This window comes from Microcaecilia unicolor, chromosome 6, assembly GCF_901765095.1.
Source record: "Microcaecilia unicolor chromosome 6, aMicUni1.1, whole genome shotgun sequence".
NCBI lineage: Eukaryota > Metazoa > Chordata > Amphibia > Gymnophiona > Siphonopidae > Microcaecilia > Microcaecilia unicolor.
Window position 1 is genome coordinate 287,710,376 of NC_044036.1, and position 18,009 is coordinate 287,728,384.

At 43.6% G+C, this 18,009-nt stretch overlaps 1 protein-coding gene across 4 annotated transcripts in view; it reads right to left on the reverse strand.

The window, feature by feature from the left end:
- Positions 1 to 11,466: 11,466 nt before the first annotated feature.
- GFI1B (growth factor independent 1B transcriptional repressor) overlaps positions 11,467 to 18,009 on the reverse strand; it is a 31,399-nt gene continuing 24,856 nt past the window's right edge. For all 4 annotated transcript variants that reach the window (XM_030206171.1, XM_030206173.1, XM_030206169.1 and 1 more), the window contains one exon: positions 11,467 to 12,225. In XM_030206171.1, coding sequence (XP_030062031.1) covers positions 12,023 to 12,225 — 203 coding nt within the window. In that variant the 3' untranslated portion in view covers positions 11,467 to 12,022. The remainder of the gene's footprint in view (positions 12,226 to 18,009) is intronic.

The following is an 18,009-nucleotide window of genomic DNA, read 5'->3' on the forward strand; positions in this document are numbered from 1 at the left end:
AATTATAAGTAAAACATAAAAGTGTTCCAATCAAAGGACCTAGTGGTTAGGGTGGTGGACTTTGGTCCTGAGGAACTGAGTTCAATTCTCACTTCAGGCACAGGCAGCTCCTTGTGACTCTGGGCAAATCACTTAACCCTCCATTGCCCCATGTAAGCCACATTGAGCCTGCCATGAGTGGGAAAGCACGGGGTACAAAAGTAACAAAAAAAGTAGGGGGTGGGAGGGGTGAGGAACATGGCATTAATTTGGGTGCACAGTTTGAGGGACATAAAACATTCAGTGCATCCCAAGATGCTTAGCTAACAGGAATACTGACCAAATGCTAGTGCAATCAGAGAATAGAGTAAAGCATTACTGAAAGGGCCCCTCTGTGCGTTCTTTCCCTTCTTCCCTCTCTCCTCACCTTCTGCTTTTCTTGCCATAGAAAGACCATCTGTTTAATCAATGGTGCTCTCTGCTGCACTCTCTTTCTGTCCTTCTCTTAATGGTTCATGGCTTAACTTTAAAGCTTTCTAGGACTTGATTCTCTGTGTTGAACCTGTACAGCACTCTGTACACTGATGGGACTGCTGTGTGAACTCATGATGCTTTATAAATAATAGTTATTGTTTGGTGACTGTACAATGCTATGTGCCTTCGTGACTCTTTCTAAAGAGTAATATGCTAGTTGCCACATGAAATAAAGATGTCCTTGGCTTTCTATATTACTCCTTTCCTTTCATTTCACCCCACCCATACAGCTTTTTTGTTCCTTTCTTATTTTTGGCTTAAGTTTGAAAGCTGACATTGTGATTTGTGAATTTTGACACTTGTTTTTCTCCCAAAGGAAGATTTGCTGAATCACTGGGGAAAGGAGGAGGAAGCAGGGTGCGGAATGGAGCAAGCCCAGCTGCCCAGCAGTGATAAAACAATGGTCACATCCCCTTGCAGGGTCCTCAGTGGAGATACTGTCAGTGTAATACACTCCTGTGCCAAAGAACTCCAAAAAGCTGTTTGACTGAGCAGGACCTCTCTCTGCAGAAGAGTTGTCTATCACTGAAGCACAATTTGGCAAAAATAAGGTCTATACTGGTTAAAAGACCGTAAGTCCAAAAGGGAGCCTATTGTATCAATGAACTTTGTTCATAATACTTAGTTTGGGATTTACATATTGCCTTTCTTCCAGACAGAGCAGAGAGCAGGAACTGGCGCTTCATTCTGGAATGTTTCACTCTTTCCAAACATAAACTCAACATTTTCCTAAAATACTGACCCATCAAAGGTCTAAATTCTAATGACTCTCCATTCGATCTCTCTCTGCAGATGAAGTGGTTACAGAGTTCAGTGTTTTCAGGCACTTTCTGTACAGCATACCAGATAATATGTGAGCAGTGTACTCTATCTCTGCCTGAAAGCTGTTTCTCCTCCCTCTCAAGCCTGTCTTTTGCAGGCTACAGTTAGCAGGCGGCAAGACTTGATAAACTTATCAGAAGGACAGGGCTTGCTCTAAACCTGGCTCCTCCCAGCTTCAGATTTTCCTGAGCTTCAGGCTCCCACCTCAGTCTTTGCTCTTGTATTCTTTCTGATTGAAGTCATGATAGTTTAATTTTTGTGCTATGTTTACAGCATTTTCTAGGAGAGGAAGACTTTATAGGACCTGTTGTGTTAAATGTAAGTCACAGGTTGAGGTGATGAAGAGATGGCTTCATGATCACAGGGACATTTTGCTCCAGTACTGATTTTTCAACCTTCACTTTCAAAGAATTATGGGTTTTGTGGTCCTACTGGGAACCGAAGCTGGCACTGGAAAAAATCACTTTAGATATGTAAATAGAGACATTTCCATCCAGAAACTTTGATGTGGAGCAACTCACACAGATGAATATACTCACAGAAAAAGAGACTGACCTGCATCTAGTCTTTCCCCCTCTTTGCACCACCCACACTCACACTCTGTCTCACACTCAGTTTCACACCCTCCAATTTAGATCTAATGAATATATGGGCCCATTAATATATATCTCTTTTGCTGAAGTAACACATAACGGACTAGATTTACAAAGTGACAAAAATCTAGACATGTCCAATTTACATGCATAGCAGTGTTCTTTAAGCCATGTCTACATTCAGACATGGTTTATAGAATAGTGCATAGGCCAGGTGGTCACGCCTAGATTTAGGCACAGCCATTTACGCCAGTAAAAAGCTGGTGTAAATGCGCCTAAATCTAGGTGAGCTCCCCTGAATCCTATAACCATGCTCGTAGATTTGACTGATTGCCCCAATAGGTCCAAACTCCCACCATTGCCATGCCCCCTTTTTGGCTATGCATGCTAGAATTTACACATGCTTCTTTTTAGAATACGCCTAAAAAGATGCGCACATAAATTCTACTACTAATCATTTCTATAGCACTATTAGATGCATGCAGCACTGAACACATTATAAGCAAGTATTTTCTCTGACCCTAGAGGGCTCCTAATCTAAGTTTCTGTACCTTTAGCAATGGAGGATTAAGTGACTTGTCCAAGGTCACAAGGAGCTGCAGTGGGAATTGAACTCAGGTTGGTAGGATCAAAGCCTGCTGCACTTACCATTAGGCTACTCCTCCACTCCTCCACTCTTCCAATCACTGCCAATTAGTGTTGATAACTGGTCATTATTGGCCAATTATCAACACTAATAGGCTTGTTAACTAATTCAGTAGTGCACATAAATTGGCTACGTGCACAATATAACGTGTGGTACTTGGCGTGCCATATATAGAATCTGGGGGAAAAGACTTGTTTTATAACAGGGCACTTATAAAGGCAACATAGGTACCATTGTGCCTTTATAGATCAGGATCCCAGAACCAGCCCCAATAGCACACAAATCAGATGTCAGCAGAAGAATGACAAATGGCATGCTGGCACATTGGATGTTGAAACTCCCTTGACAAAGCCAAAGGGCAAAATGGGTCCCCTTTGGGGATGATGGAATTCAGTTAAGTACCTTATGTGCTGCTTATTATTTTAAATGCAAAATTTTAAAACTCAAAAAGCTGAAAGTGAAAATACAACATAATTAAGAAGAAAGGGGTTTTTTTCTGACCTGTGATGAAGCAGCTGCCCGTTTAGTGCTAAATTGTCTGTGCATTGTCACTGAGTACTTTGGGTTTTTGAGGTCTTTTCCTCCGTTCTTTTGTATTTTGAATAATAATATAAGCACTTGAAGGGTATTAGCACAGTATTCAATTGATAGCAGAATATGACATATTCTGGTTTTAGTTTAGTTTAATCAGATTTCCATACCTCCCTTTTGTATCTACATCAAAACAGTTTATGTAGCTTCTGAGCTGCTGTTTCTCTGTTTCCCTCAAGATTATACAAAGGTTTCCCTCTTCATTCTGTTGTGGGAAGTCTTTTATTTTTCTCTGCTTTGGGAAAAGGCTTGGAGTGGAGAAGCAGCCTTATGGTTAGTGCAGTGGACTAAGATCCTGGGAAACTGGGTTTAATTCCTGCTGCAGCTCCTTGTGACTCTGGGACAAGTCACTTAACCCTTCATTGCCCAAGGTACAATTAGATTGTGAGCCCACTAGGGACAGAGAAAATGCCTGCATATAATGTGCACAGCACTGGGTATATCTAATAGCACTATAGAAATGATTAGTAGCAATAGCATCTCTGGTACCTGTGTATTTTGTACAGTACACGAGGAAATGTACTTTTGTTTCTATTTCCCCAGTGTAACACTGCATGCAGATGCTAACTTCTTGGAGGATTCCAGTTCATGCATGTTTCTAGTCCTATTAATGGTAACTTATTCTTTATTTGGTGAGGGTCTTCTGTCTTCTGCATCTGGTGAAGTGTTCTGCTGGCATGTAATTTCTGTGTTGGCACTCTAGCTGTCAGTTTTCTGTTTCTAACCTACAGCTCTTAATTGGAAGTGTCCTAATGTTCTAGGGCCTCTCAGAGAGGCCAATGCAGAAAGCTACAACAAGCAGAAGTGTGTGGTTACCCTGAGGAGTACATGCATGTTAATAGGCACAGAATACAGAAAGGGGTTCAGCATAGCAGTTAACTCACACAGTAAATATGAGCACACTGTATTTTAAAATGCATAGTAATCAACCCATTATGTATTCTACAGAAATGCACAGAAGTAAACAGGGGATTTTAAAGCATGCACCGTACAAGAAATTTACCACCAGGTCTGAGTGAGCATAGAAGGATTATTTGTAGTGCCACCTTTTTATAGGTAGGGTTGTTACTATTTGAATTCTGGGTGTTAATACTGTTTTGATCTGACATGTTTCTTATATAAGGGCTTTACGTCACAAAATATCTGAGAGTGAAGGAACACAAATTTCATTCACTAACAGGTTTTTTTTTATTATATAAAGCACCTATGTAAGAAACCTATACACACACACAGAGAGCCTTGAAGCATTCCTGCAACATTCCGGAACTACGGCTTCAGAACATTGGAGGTGCATTTTATTATATAGGATGTGATCGGTGCTTTTCTGTGCTTTGCTGTGCTGTGCTTTTAATATATGCTGATTAAAGTGGAGGAGTGGCTGGAGGGGGGGGGCAGGAGAGATAGGACAATCGCTGGGTGGCTGGAGGGGGGCAGGGGAAACAGGAGAATTGCTGGGTGGCTGGAGGGGGGCAGGGGACACAGGAGAATCGCTGGGTGGCTGGAGGGGGGGCAGGGGACAGAGGAGACTCGCTGGGTGGCAGGGGAGAGAAGAGCATCAGTGGGTGGCTGGAGGGGGGCAAGGGAAAAAGTAGAATCGCTGGGTGGCTGGAGGGGGAGCAGGGGAGAGAGGAGAATCACTGGGTGGCTGGAGGGGAGCCAGAGGAGACACACTTGCACCCAGAAGTCTCACTCTCTCTCTGTCACACACACACACTCGCACATTCACTCTCTCTCTCTCTCTCTCTCACACACAGTCAGTCTCACACATACTCTCTCAAACATACACACGCCGAGGAAAACCTTGCTAGCGTCCGTTTCATTTGTGTCAGAAACGGGCCTGTTTTACTAGTATATATATATATATATATGTTCAGATTCTTTTTTTCACTTAAGTAACAGTGACACAAAGTTCTTCCTAGGGAGATGAGCAAATAGCGATAACATCCAACTTTATTAAACATGACCAACACTCTTAAAAAATGGACAATCAAGGCAGAGTTTTAAAAAAAATCACTGTGTAACTGTTTATACCGGAATTGGTGAACGCCTTTATGGTGCTATGTAAGCCACATTGAGCCTGGCATACAAATGTAACCAATAAATAAAAAGAGGTCACAGCTTTGTTTATTGATGAGGAATAACATGAATTACCCAAGCAAACAATATGAAGGATTAATATTTTACAAAACCCCCCAAACGGATTTCCTGCCATCAATAGCTAGGAGCCCATGGGGCTCATTTTCGAAAGAGAAAAACATCCCAAAAGTGTCATAAAGCACCATCTGAACAGATTTCTTCCCAAAATGTCCAAATCAGTATTTTTGAAACCTATTTTGCAGGCATTTATCTATGCATTTCGTCTGCAATCCATCCAAATCACAAAGGGGTGTGTCAGGGGTGTTTCAATGGCAGGATTAGGGTGTGCTTAGGGCGTGCCTAATATGTGGACATTTTGCAGCCATAATGGAACAAAATGAAAATGTCTAGGGCAAAAACTTCAACGTTTTGGTCTAGACCTTTTTTTATAATCAATAAGGCATAAAAAGGTGCCTTAAATGAACAGATGACCAATGGAGGGAATCAGAGATGACTCCCCCTTAATCCCCCAGTGGCCAATGACCCCCCTCCCACCCTCCAAAAATGTGAATAAAAATAGTACTCACCAGCCTCTATGACAGCCTCAGATGTTAAAGCCAGGTCCATTAGAAAAGCATGCAGGTTCCTGGAGTAGTGTAGTGGTGGGTGCAGTGCACTGTAGACAGCTGCACCCAGGCCCATACCTCCCTCTGCCTGTTGTGAGTCCTCCAAAACTCACTAGAAACCCACTGTTCCCAAATATAGGGGCCCCTTCACCCATAAATAAATATGCCATGGAGAGCAACTGTCCGTTGTTCCCATTCGTCAGCTTGTCGGTTGGCCGGCAGAGGACCCGATTGCATTGGCGGTGCGGCGGTGGGTGCCGGAGAGCGAGGACCAGTTCTTCATTGGGTGCGGTGCAATGCTGGGAGCTGGTTGGGCTGGTGGTTGGCTCGTCCTGGTCCAGTTTTGTCCTCTAGCTTTTCACTGGGCCGTTGGCACCTTCTTCCAGCGGGCTCCGCCAGACCGGGGTCGTCTACTGCATTACCAGTCCCGGCTGCTGGGCATTGTCAGCTGCTTGCGTTGGAGAGACTTCTTGGAGGATTCTGCACATTGTGCTGGTCTCACTTTCATCAGGACCGCCGGTCCCAGCAGATAGCTGTGGTCTGCATCCACTTTCTTGTTCGGCGGGATCCGTTTCCAGTCAGCTGTTTCTGTTGCTGATTCTGAGAGAGGAATCGATCGCTATTCTGACTGTCTTGGGGGTCACAACGAGTCAACATCTCATCCTTTGGAGTTCGACCTAGGATCTCTCATGAACTCCCAATTTCTTTAACAGCTCTAAATTGACCATTTTAGATCCCTTATTTCTATTCTTTTTTTTCCTTTTACTCTACTTTAACTATTTGTCTATTTAAATATTGTATTTGTAAAACCGCTGGATTGGTGCTAGTCTTTCCAGTCTACTGTAAGCCACTTTGAGCCTGCATTCTGTGGGAAAAGGTGGGGTAAAATGCGATAGATAAATAAATAAATAAGGACTATTGCAGTGATGTACAGTTGGGGGTAGTGGGTTTTTGGTGGGTTTTGGATGGCTTAGCAGACAACATAAGGGAGCAATGGTGAGATGTATACCTAGGATCATTTATATGAAGTTCACAACAGTACCCCCTAGGGTGCCCCATTGATCTCCTGGGAAGTCTGGGGGACAAGACTACTAAAAATGCTGGCTCCCTCCCAGGGGCGTAGCCAGACACCCAACTTTGAGTGGGCCTGGACCCAAGATGGGTGGGCAGAAGAACCCCTCCCTGTCCCACAGGTGATTTGGTCTCTCCTTGTCTCACTTGCATGCCATCTGCTATTTACAAGGTATGCAAGAAGGACAGTTGTTGGGAGTTTTCAGGTGGTGGGGCTTGGGAATCCCTGCCAACCACACCATAGGTGTGCTGCTACTGGGTGGGCCTCAGCCCAAAGTGAGTGGGCCTGGGCCCACCCAGGCCCACCCTTGGCTACGCCACTGCTCCCTCCTACATCACAATGGCTTGATTTTCTATGTTTTTCACTTGTACATTTTTTGTTGTTGTTTTTTTTTTTAATGGCCTGAAAACATAAACGCACAGAGCGCAAAACCTTATTACAAATGATATTAAAAAAAAATAGATGTTTTGCTTTTTCGAAAATAGCTATATTTCCTATTCAGATTTGGGACTTCCAAAGTCCAATAAGTAAACCAGTACCCTGCCATGTCAGCTAGAGCTAAGAACAGGCCTGGACCTCCAGGCCTCAACTGAGAAGCTTAGGCCCAACACTCACCACCTGGTGAGTATTAAAGGCCCCATCCTTTCAATGTACTCCTAGCTTGGGTATTCCCCCCCCCCCCCCAAAGCTGTGACAAACAATCCCACAGTAACAGAACCTAAAGAAGCCAACCAACCAAGGGAGGGAGGGAGGGATGGCAAGTGAGATACCTTCAAGGAGCAGGAAGGAATCCTATGCCTTGGAGGTGCTCCATGTAAATATCCCAGCCCAGAGCCCTCCTCAATTGTTGTGAGGAGAGACTCCCATGGAAAGTCCCTCCTACCAGGGCCACTGAGAGGGGGGCAGGGGGACAAGATTCCCCAGGCCTGGCCTCCAAGAGAGACCTGGTGTTAGCAAGACTTACGCTGGCAGACAGAAGGTTCTGTTCCCTTGGTCTGTCTCTCTACTGCTTCTGTGTGTCAGGACCTGGGTGATTGTATTAACACAATAACCCGGGTCTCAGCACACAGGAGCAGGAGAGTGGCAGACCAAGTGAGAAGCAGATGCAGAAAGTTACAGGGACAGGGGTGGTGGCAGCCTGAGTCTGTGTGTTTGTGTGTGGGGGGGGTTGCGGCACAAGTAGGAGGGGGCTCTGTCTCACTGGCCCTGCCTCCCACCACTGCATTTTTTTTTAAATATCCCTTGGAAGATCCAATGAAGCATGAGGTCACCTCAGCTCCAGAACCTCCATTGACTTTGGGCTTCCTCATGCCCCACACCCTCCCCTCCTCGGCCCCTATGGCCTTGTTGAACTAGGCCTGCACCAAGCCTGCCATGATCACCAAGGCAGAAATATCGGGAATGAGCTCCCACCCCTGTTAAAATCAGGCTCCAGACTAACCGGTCGCCCTTGGAGACTAGATTTCATGATGAATCCAACACCCAGCCCCCTGTGCTGCCATGATTCTCTAGTGTTCCATCCCCTTTCATATAATTTTGGAGTATCTATAGGCCCCAGGCTTCATTCCCATATAGGAGAATTGCTAAAATGATACTGGTAGCTTTACTGGAGAGCTGAAGCTGGCCAGAGATTTCTTTGTTGAGAGAAAGCTCTCAGAAACAAGCAGAATAAGTGATCCAACAGGGCCATAGACAGATTAGTTCTCCTAAAGCTCAGAATGGGCTAGAGAAATGTTTCTGAGGTAGTGCAGGCCTCCCTCCCCCACCCCCCACACACACACCATAGTGCCCACCCATTTCCTCTACGATCTGTTCTATCCATCCTGCCAGGTGGACAAATCTTCCTACTCTCCTATATTCATTTTTTCTTCTTTAAAGTATATTCATTATTTTTCTCATTTTTTTCCACTGTCCACACAGGAATCTCATTCCCTCTGAGAAATTTTGCACCCCTGGATGGTCAGCAGGGATCCATCGTACCAGCCATGTGGATCTAGAAGATCCCTTCTCTTGGCAACAAGCCTTTGGGCCATTCCCTTACTGGGGAAAGCAGGAATATGACCCACACCTTCTGGGATCTCTCCCCTGTTGAGTCCAAAACATGGCATTTGGAGATGCTGATGTCCCACGTGGCCTAGGCCCCACCTACCTTGTGTGAAACATATCTTGCTATTCTCCTATGAGCACCTAAGGCCTATAAGCTGGGCACTGAGCAGCAGGACTTCTTGCAGTGTTTCCGTGGCCACATCAAGGGCCTCCAAACCAATCTCGTCTGTCTATATCCTTTTATTTTCTCCTCCACACCCTACTTGCCCCCTTAACTCTTTCACTTGTCCTCTCTTTCTCTCTTTTTCTTCTCCCTCTGTATCTCTCATTCTCTTCCTTTCCCTTTGTCCATCCCCCTTCTCTTTCTCCCTCTCTTTCTCTTTTTCTGTCCTCCCTCTATCTCTCTCACTTTCTTCCTCTCCTGCTTTCTCTATGACCTCTCTCCATTTGTTTATTTCCCCTCCCCCTCTTTTTCTTCTTCTCTTTTCTTCCTCCTCTCCCACCCTTTTTTTTCTCTCTCTTTCAATAGGAAGAATTATTTTGCATGCTCCTTATTTGCTAAACAAAATAGCAGGATTATTGGGACTTTTTTTTTTTTTAGCCAAGCAAAGGGATTACAACTGGGTGAGACTGAGATGAAGTGAAAACAATCTCCTTTTTCACTAACTGCAGAGGGAGAAAAGTCCCAGTTAAGATTAGATTTGATGTTTTGTGTCTGTTTTCTCAACTATCTGGAATTGTTTCTTTGGGGTTAGAATGGAGAGCATTCTTTACCAATGCTTTTTCATGTACTGCTGTGCCCTGGAGAAGATGGGGTGGCAGTGAGTTCTGACCTTGAACTTGGGGAACCCTAAATTCTAAAGTGCACTGCAAATCCAAGTGAGGGAAAAGGAAAGAGAAAGAGACGGACACTAGAGAAAGAGGAAGAGGGAGAGATGCAGGGAGAGAATGAAGTAGAGTGAGAGTAAAAAAGGAGGGGAGATTTAAGACCAAATAGAAAGAGGCAGGGAGAAGAAATTGAGAGAAAAGAGAAGAGACAGAAAGAAGCATGAATACACACACACACATACAAGAAAATATGCAGGCATAAACATAAACAAAGCCCCTCCTCCTACAATGTGCAATGGATCTAGATCTGGAGAAACAGATGGGGGTAGCACAAACTGCCTCTGATGCCCCCAGCAATAGTAACACCTGTGATGTAATCAGAATCAAACTGACTCCTTCAGCTTTTTATTTGGTTGTTAAATAGAATTATCACTGACAAGCAAATCAGTGTTTGCACTCGGTACAACTGACTGTACTGATATCCCCCAGCTCCTGCTGGCACCGACCTGCTCATTGCAGAGATGGAGAAGTAAAGATGGGGGTAACATCAGATGGATTCTCAAGGCCTGAAACTTCTGGCACTCAAGCAGTGGAATGGACGGACACTATAAAATGCAGATCATACAAAGAAACAAACAAGCACAGTCCTCCATGACATAGAATCACACATTACCCTGCTTGGATGAACGATCAACTAGAACAAAAATCTCTAGCAGTTTCCTGCAGCCTGAATTTACCTGTGGCTGCTCCAGAACAATACAAGCTCAGTGCTGGAGCATTTCCATTCCATCAATTATTTACATGCCATGGGACTGAGGAGTGATTGTCTGTTCCAACAGGTGACTTGTTCTTTCTTAACCAGTTTCTTCTGACTGAGATTAATATGGAGGGGAATGAGTGTAAAAGGCATTGCTTCCCACATCGAGGGATTGACTGCTAGCAGTCAATCTTCTTTTTAATATTTAGGGCTCCTGAAAATAAAGGGGTTAATTAGATTAGGGCAAGGAAATACAATGCATATAGGAGCTGTCATAGAAACAACCCCCATCCCTCTCTTTGATCATTCCATTACTGGCACCCTCATCCATGCAAATGTACCTCAGTCTCATTCTTCAGTGCAGTGAGACCCCAATCCCCACCCACATTAAACTCTACCAGTGTAACTAAATGTCTACCATTACTAAAGCCTGTCTCCTAGTCCTGGAACATCTTTTAAGTGGAGAGCTCCAATGTATCACCCCATGTATCTCCTAAAATTTGTGTTGTCAGCTGACAAGTTTGCCATGACACTCACACAAGGATACATAAACATGCACACACTTACAAACACTTTATTATAGTGGATAGAACACTGAACTTTTCTGACATCTGCACATAAACCAGTCATGGGACTCAATTCTGTAAACAGTGCCCAAATTTGAGCACCAAATAAAACACGCACTAAGGGCTATTCTATAAACGGCATTCAAAGTAGGCTGCCATTTATAGAATAGCACTTATCACCAGGATCAACACCCAATTTTGGTCGTGAGGATTTACACCAATTGAACCCTGGTGTAAATCCCTCGCCTAAGTTAGGCACGGATCTCCTGAATTCTATAACACTGTGCACAAATCCTAGAAATGCCCCTGACCCGCCCATATCCCTCCCATGGCCACACCCCTTGTTAGCACTCAATTATTGGCGCTAATTGGCTCATTAAGCAATTAAATTGCACGCACAATTTGGATGCATACAAGTTTGAGGACTATTTGTAGAATTAGGGGGATGGAGTCCTGAGCAACTTGTGTATTAAAGTCTGAGCTCAAACTTCAGCTGCACAAACCAGGATCCACGTTTAAAACTGGAATTTACAACTTAGTTTCAAAGTGTTGCATCTAAAGATGATATGTTAAGTACTGGAGATTATAAATCATGGTTCAGGCATTTTAAAGCATATATTTTAAATTTTTGAACTAAAACTCAGTGTTCAGGTATTGAAGCAGGAGTGGAGCTTCCAGTATTGGACCTAGAAGGCATATTTGCAGATGTTGGTGCTAGAATTCTTGGTCTAGCTGCTAGAGATAGAATTCATGTCCTAGCTGGGTGTCCAGGTTCATGTTTAGAGACAGTCCATCTGGAACAAAGTTGTGTCTATAGTTCCCATATTTCAAGAAAATTTGTTCCCCAGTGTTCTGCCCTTGGATATTTATCCACTGTGGTTCTTGGTCAGTGTGGAGGATGGCTCAGCTCTCCCTTTAGCCCATGCTGAGTCTCCCGATGTCGGCGCAGGTCCACCTTGCGCTGAAATCCTTTCCCACAGAGTTCACAGGTAAAGGGTTTAAAACCCGTGTGTTTGCGACTGTGAGTGATCAAGTTGGAGCTCTGGCTGAAGGCTTTTCCACACACCTGGCATTTGTGGGGTTTTTCACCTGTAAGACAGAGACAGAAATAGACTGGATAAGAAATGGGTAAATCCCCAGAAAACTAATACCAGTGAAAGCCTAAGACAGAGGGAGGCTGGTCTCAACTGACTAATCAGTGGACATTTGTGAATGATCAGTTCTTTCCTCTACCCCAAGAACAAGTGCGCAGGTGGAGCCCTGCTTTATGTAAGACAATAGATATCAGACCTGAGACAGCTACATCAAGACATGGTTCAGTGGTATTTTAGATGCAGAGTCTTTTCTAAAATACCTGCAAGAGTGCACCTGAATTTGCTGGCACATGCTTTGGGATCATCTATTTTACAAAGATACATGTTGAGAAAATTAATGGCACGGACCCAGCAGCTGCCACATGGAGATGTTGGTACTTACACATGAATCAGTGGCGTAGCTAGGTGGGGCACCAGGGGAGCAGCCGCTCTCCGAAACGGAGTTCTGCCAGTGCCGGTGCCTATTTTTTTTTCTCGTCATGTTGTATTGAAAATGTGCGCCAGTGCCGGTGGAAGTCCGCTCTCGTGCCGCTTTCACTCCCCCTATGGCTAGGTGGGGCGCCAGGGGAGCAGCCGCTCCCCCAAATGGAGTTCTGCTGGCGCCGGAGCCTATTTTGTTCTTGGTGGAAGTCCGCTCTCGCGCCACTTTCGCTTCCTCCGCGCCATCAACCTGGCTCCGCTTCTGACATGGATGTGGTGATTTTGTAGTTTCTACTTGTAAGCGGTGCCATGTCCACATGTAACTGCCCCATTTTACAAACCTACTTGTATAAGAACTACCAATCAGGTACTGAGCCTGCAATTTAACATGGTTTCATTTTGGAGGATGAAATAAACTACATAAGGAGAATAATTCCATTAAACCCTCATACAAACAGAGAATAGTTTTTTGGAATCCAATGGATTACAGGACCTGAGGTAACATGGTTTCACTAGAGGAAGATCTTGTCAGACAAATCTGATTAATTTCTTTGACCAGGTGACCAAAGACTTGGATCAAGGAAGAGCACTAGATGTCGTGTATTTAGATTTTAGCAAAGCCTTTGACATAGTCCCGCATAGATGACTAATAAATAAATTGTACCCTCAGTAGGAGGCCATAATGTGACTGACTGGTGGGTTAGGAACTGGCTGAGTGGAAGGTGACAGAGGGTAATGGTAAATGGAGCTTATTCTCAGGAAAGGAATATTACCAGTGGTGTATCGCAAGGTTTGGTTCTTGGGCCAGTTCTTTTAAACATTTTTGTAAAAGATATTGTTGAAGGGCTGTCAGGTAAGGTTTGCCTCTTTGTGAATGATATTAAAATCTGCACTAGGATAAACACCCCTGATAGTATGAATAACATGAGGAAGGACTTAGCAAAGCTAGAGGAATGGTCTGAGATTTAATGCTGAAAAAATGCAGGGTCTTGATTTGGGCTGCAAAAACCTGAGGGAATGGTACAGTGGCCCATTTATTTTATCTTTAAACTCATTGGCATCTGCTTGGCAAACTAAAACTTGCAAACTTCATTCTGTGCTTCTTCCTTCTTCCCATCTCCCTCTTCTGCCCATTTATTCCCATTATTGTCTCCCACCTCTTCATCTATCTGTCCTTCTTCATCCTGGTCCTCCTTCAACTTACTCACAGCGTCCTCTCTTTCTTGTACCCTTTCTTCTCTCAATTCTTCCTTATCGCCAGCAGGATTAGTCAAATTCCTCAGCCCAGTAATTATCCCGCTCCTTCTTCCTCTACTCAATTCGTCTCTCATTTCAGGTACTGTTCCAGCCTTATGGAAACATGCGGCTATACGCCTATTACTCAAGAAGCCTCATCTCGATCCCTCTACTCAGAAATAGGGTAAAAATTTGTTGATGTTGCCTTTCTTTGCCAAAATCCTTGGAAAAACTGGTTCACAATCAACTCATTCAACATATTGAATCAAGCAATATTCCTTCATCCGTTTCAAGCAGGTTTCAGACAAAATCATAGTACTGAAATGCTTCTGCTCTCATGACCTTATCCATACTTCACTTGATCGTCACTCAGTAATTATAGTTTCCTTAGATCTGTCTTCAGCATTTGACCTCATTAATCACACTCTTCTCCTTCAACGACTGCATCCCATCGGTATATCTGACATTGTTCTTTCCTGGTTTGCTAGTTATCTTTCTGATCACTCTTACCATCATTCTTTTCACGATGAGTCTACAGATTTTCTTCTACTTCTTTCTGGAGCTCCTCAAGGCTCTATACTGTCACCAGCTCTCTTTAAGGTTTTTCTAGCCCCTCTTCTCACTGTCATTCAAAACTGTTCTTGCACTCCATTCTGCTATGCAGATGATATTCACATTTCCTTTAAGGTCACAGTCACATCCCCCATTATGATCCTCAATAACTATCTCTCTAAGGTTTTCTCATGGCTCAAATTCAATACTTTGTTTCTCAATACTGCTAAGAGTAAAACGATCCTCTTTTCACCCTCTCATCATCCTTGACTACAATCAGCACCCACCTATAATCTCAGCCAGAGAAGCTCAGATGAGGGGGCATGGGAGGCAGCACAGCCCCAAATGTTGCAGGGGCTAATGCTGAATTGGTTACCCTTCCCTCAATGCCAAGTTTCCTTACCCTTTGCTACGCCCCCCCCCCCCCAAAAAAAAAAAAAATTGACTAGTAAACTACACCTATGCTCAGTTAAAGCCAACATTACCCCCTTTAGGAAATTAAATAACTTGAATATAAAGAGGCTTCCTCACCACCTTTCTACACTTCACTCTCGTCCTACATGGGTGCATATCACCTAAACATAGTGCTACACACGAGCGAAAGCACAAGATTTTATAAAACCTTTTCTGTATGTAAAGCCAGTTTTAAGATAGAACTGGGCATGCTGAAGATCACACATACATTTATGCATTCCCAGAGTTGTGGTCTGAGCAGAGCTGCAGTGGAGTTGTGATGTGTGTGTGTATATTTTACTATATGGTACCCAAAGATGTGTGCACAATTAAATTGGCTAAGGATCCAATTAGTGCCAAAAATTCACCAGTTTGGAACTGGGCACACATTTTGCTCTGCACTGTTCTATAACAATGTGTACCCAAATCCCATAGCATGCAACCCAAAAGGGGGTGTGGCCAAGGGAGGTGCATGAGCAGGTCAGATCTGCATGCAGTATTATAGAATACCAGGGTTGTTCTCCCAAACTGGGGGCCAGGAATTATATCTGGATTCAGCAGATGTAAGGCCTGGTGCCCAAATTTGAACACTGAAATTGGTACTCAGTGCTGTGCTTTAATGAGTGCTCATCTTTGAGTGCTCATTATGGAATAGCATTGAGTGCCGATTTTTGTCAGTGCTGATTTAGGAGCACTTTTTACTGAATCTAGCCCTATGTGAATACTTAAGATCATATGAATAGCCATACTGGGTAAGTCCACAGGTTCATCCAGCCCAGCATCCTTTTTCCAACAGTGGCCAATCCAGATCACAAGTATCTGGCAGAAACCCAAATAGTAGCAACATTCCATGCTACCAATCCCAGGGCAAGCAGTGGCTTCTAAACATCTATCCCAATAGCAGACTATAGACTTTTCCTCCAGGAACTTGTCCAAACATTTTTTAAACCCAGATATACTAACTGCTGATACCACATCCTCTAGCAACAAGTTTCAGAGCTTAACTATTCGTTGAGTAAAAACATATTTTCTCCTATTTGTTTTAAAAGTATTATCATGTAACTTCATTGAGTGTCCCCTAGTCTCTGTACTTTTTGAAAGAGTAAAAAATTGATTTACTTCTACTTGTTCTACACTCAGAGAGTAAGCGCAATTTTCTCCTGCCTGAGTGCAGATACTGCTTTATTGCACTACAGATGCTGTTCTAGGAGCCTATTATATAAAACCACCTAGACATTCTTGTCCTAAATGCTCCCAGACAGGAGCCACTGGGACATATGTTTTGGCTTTATTTATTTATTTTGGTGCATTTGTACCCCACACTTTCCCACATAAGCAGGCGCAGTGTGGCTTACATAAATCAACAGCATACAAGTCAATATGGAAAAGGCACAGAAACAGGATGCGGCAGGAGAGGAAGGTACACGGGACGACACGGGTAAATGACAGGGGTGAGGAGTCAACAAGGGGAAGAGGATAAACTGAGGATTAGCCAGGGGGATAAGCCTTGGCAAATAAGAAGGTCTTCAAGGACTTCTTGAACTGCAGATGATCGGCAAGCACCTTAAGCTGTCGTGGCAGCACATTCCAGGATTGCGTGCTGATGTAGGGGAAGGACGAAGCATAAAGAGTCTTGTATTTTACATGCCAATAGGTGGGGTAATGTAGTTGGAGGTAAGTCCTTGCAGAGCTCTGGGCGTTTCTGGAAGGCAGATCAATTACAGTAAGCATGTACTCAGCAGCTTCACCATAGATGATCTTGTGCGTAAGTGAACAGATTTTGAATGAAATCCTCTTTGTCCAGGAGTCTTGGTTTTTTGACAACATCTTACTGACTGTATTGCACAGATTTGTGATTGGCCATTGCAAAGTGACCCAAAGTTGCTGCTTGGTCACTATGATCTGGTAAAGACAATTCCCTCGGGTTTCCTGGACTTTTTATCATGAGATGTGTTTGATGGCTAAATGGACTATGCTCCTGCTTTGGCGTTCATCAGACTTACCTTCTCTGACACTTTAGAGGCAACATCTAGATATTTCTGACATCAGCTCTCCTCGAGACATCCATTTTCAACGAGTTTGGGAGAGGTTCTGGACTACACTGATTCCTAGAGCGTACAGTAGTGTGCTGAATTTATCTTTTTAGGTTGCTATACATTCTGGTTCTGTAGCTGTATCCCACCACACAGGTTGGGTTGGGTGGGAGGATGGAGTATTGGGCACTTTCATTTGGGGTCTGGTTCTGTAAGAATATTGTTAATGTCTCATATTGTATTACTGTTTCTTGGTTGTTCTTTATCCTTTTAATAAAATGATTTAAATATAAAAAACACCTAGGCACATATGTTGCCTTTAGTTCACCTAAGTTTGGATTGTTTTATATTGGCCTGTGTAAAATAAACACATAGAGGCCCTATTATAAAATCAAGCTAAGAGTCCTTTTCACTCTACTTTGTAAGATTTTTCCTGTTGGGCAGCACCAACTGCCCTTCTATTACCATACGACTTGGAGGAACATATAACCCTGTAATGGACTCAGCAACTTTCGGAGCTCCACTGGAAAGGAAACTACTAAACTGTAAAGCAGGCATTAAACCACAAGCCATGGTGGAAATAGATGTTTCTTGTTCTCTTCTGCATGTGTAGCATTATGGTATCAACACCCCTTGGTTGGGAAAAGGGAAAAAGGGGAAGAAGCATTCCAACCTGGTTAACTGACCATTGAATCAACGCCTCTTTACAACAGTTCTAACTTGGAAATTCCAACAATAATTCACATTACTGACTTTTGGAGGCATATGGATGTAGAAACCTGCTCACAGTTGAAACCCTATCTGCTCGTGCTCATGAGCAGCAGAGCAAATAACAGCAGATAAAGATTGAAATGACCTACCAGTCTGCCCATAAGGTGTTTAGGGTTATAACAGCTGCTCCATGCAGATTCACTGCATTCCCCCACCCTCCCTTGTTTTTTACATGCAATGCATAATTAAGCTGTGGAATCTGTTGCCAGAGCAAGTAGCCAAGGTGACCAACATATCTGGTTGTAAAAAAGGATTGGACAAATTCCTGGAGGAAAGGTCCATAAAATTTATTAGTCAGGTAGATGTGAAACAGC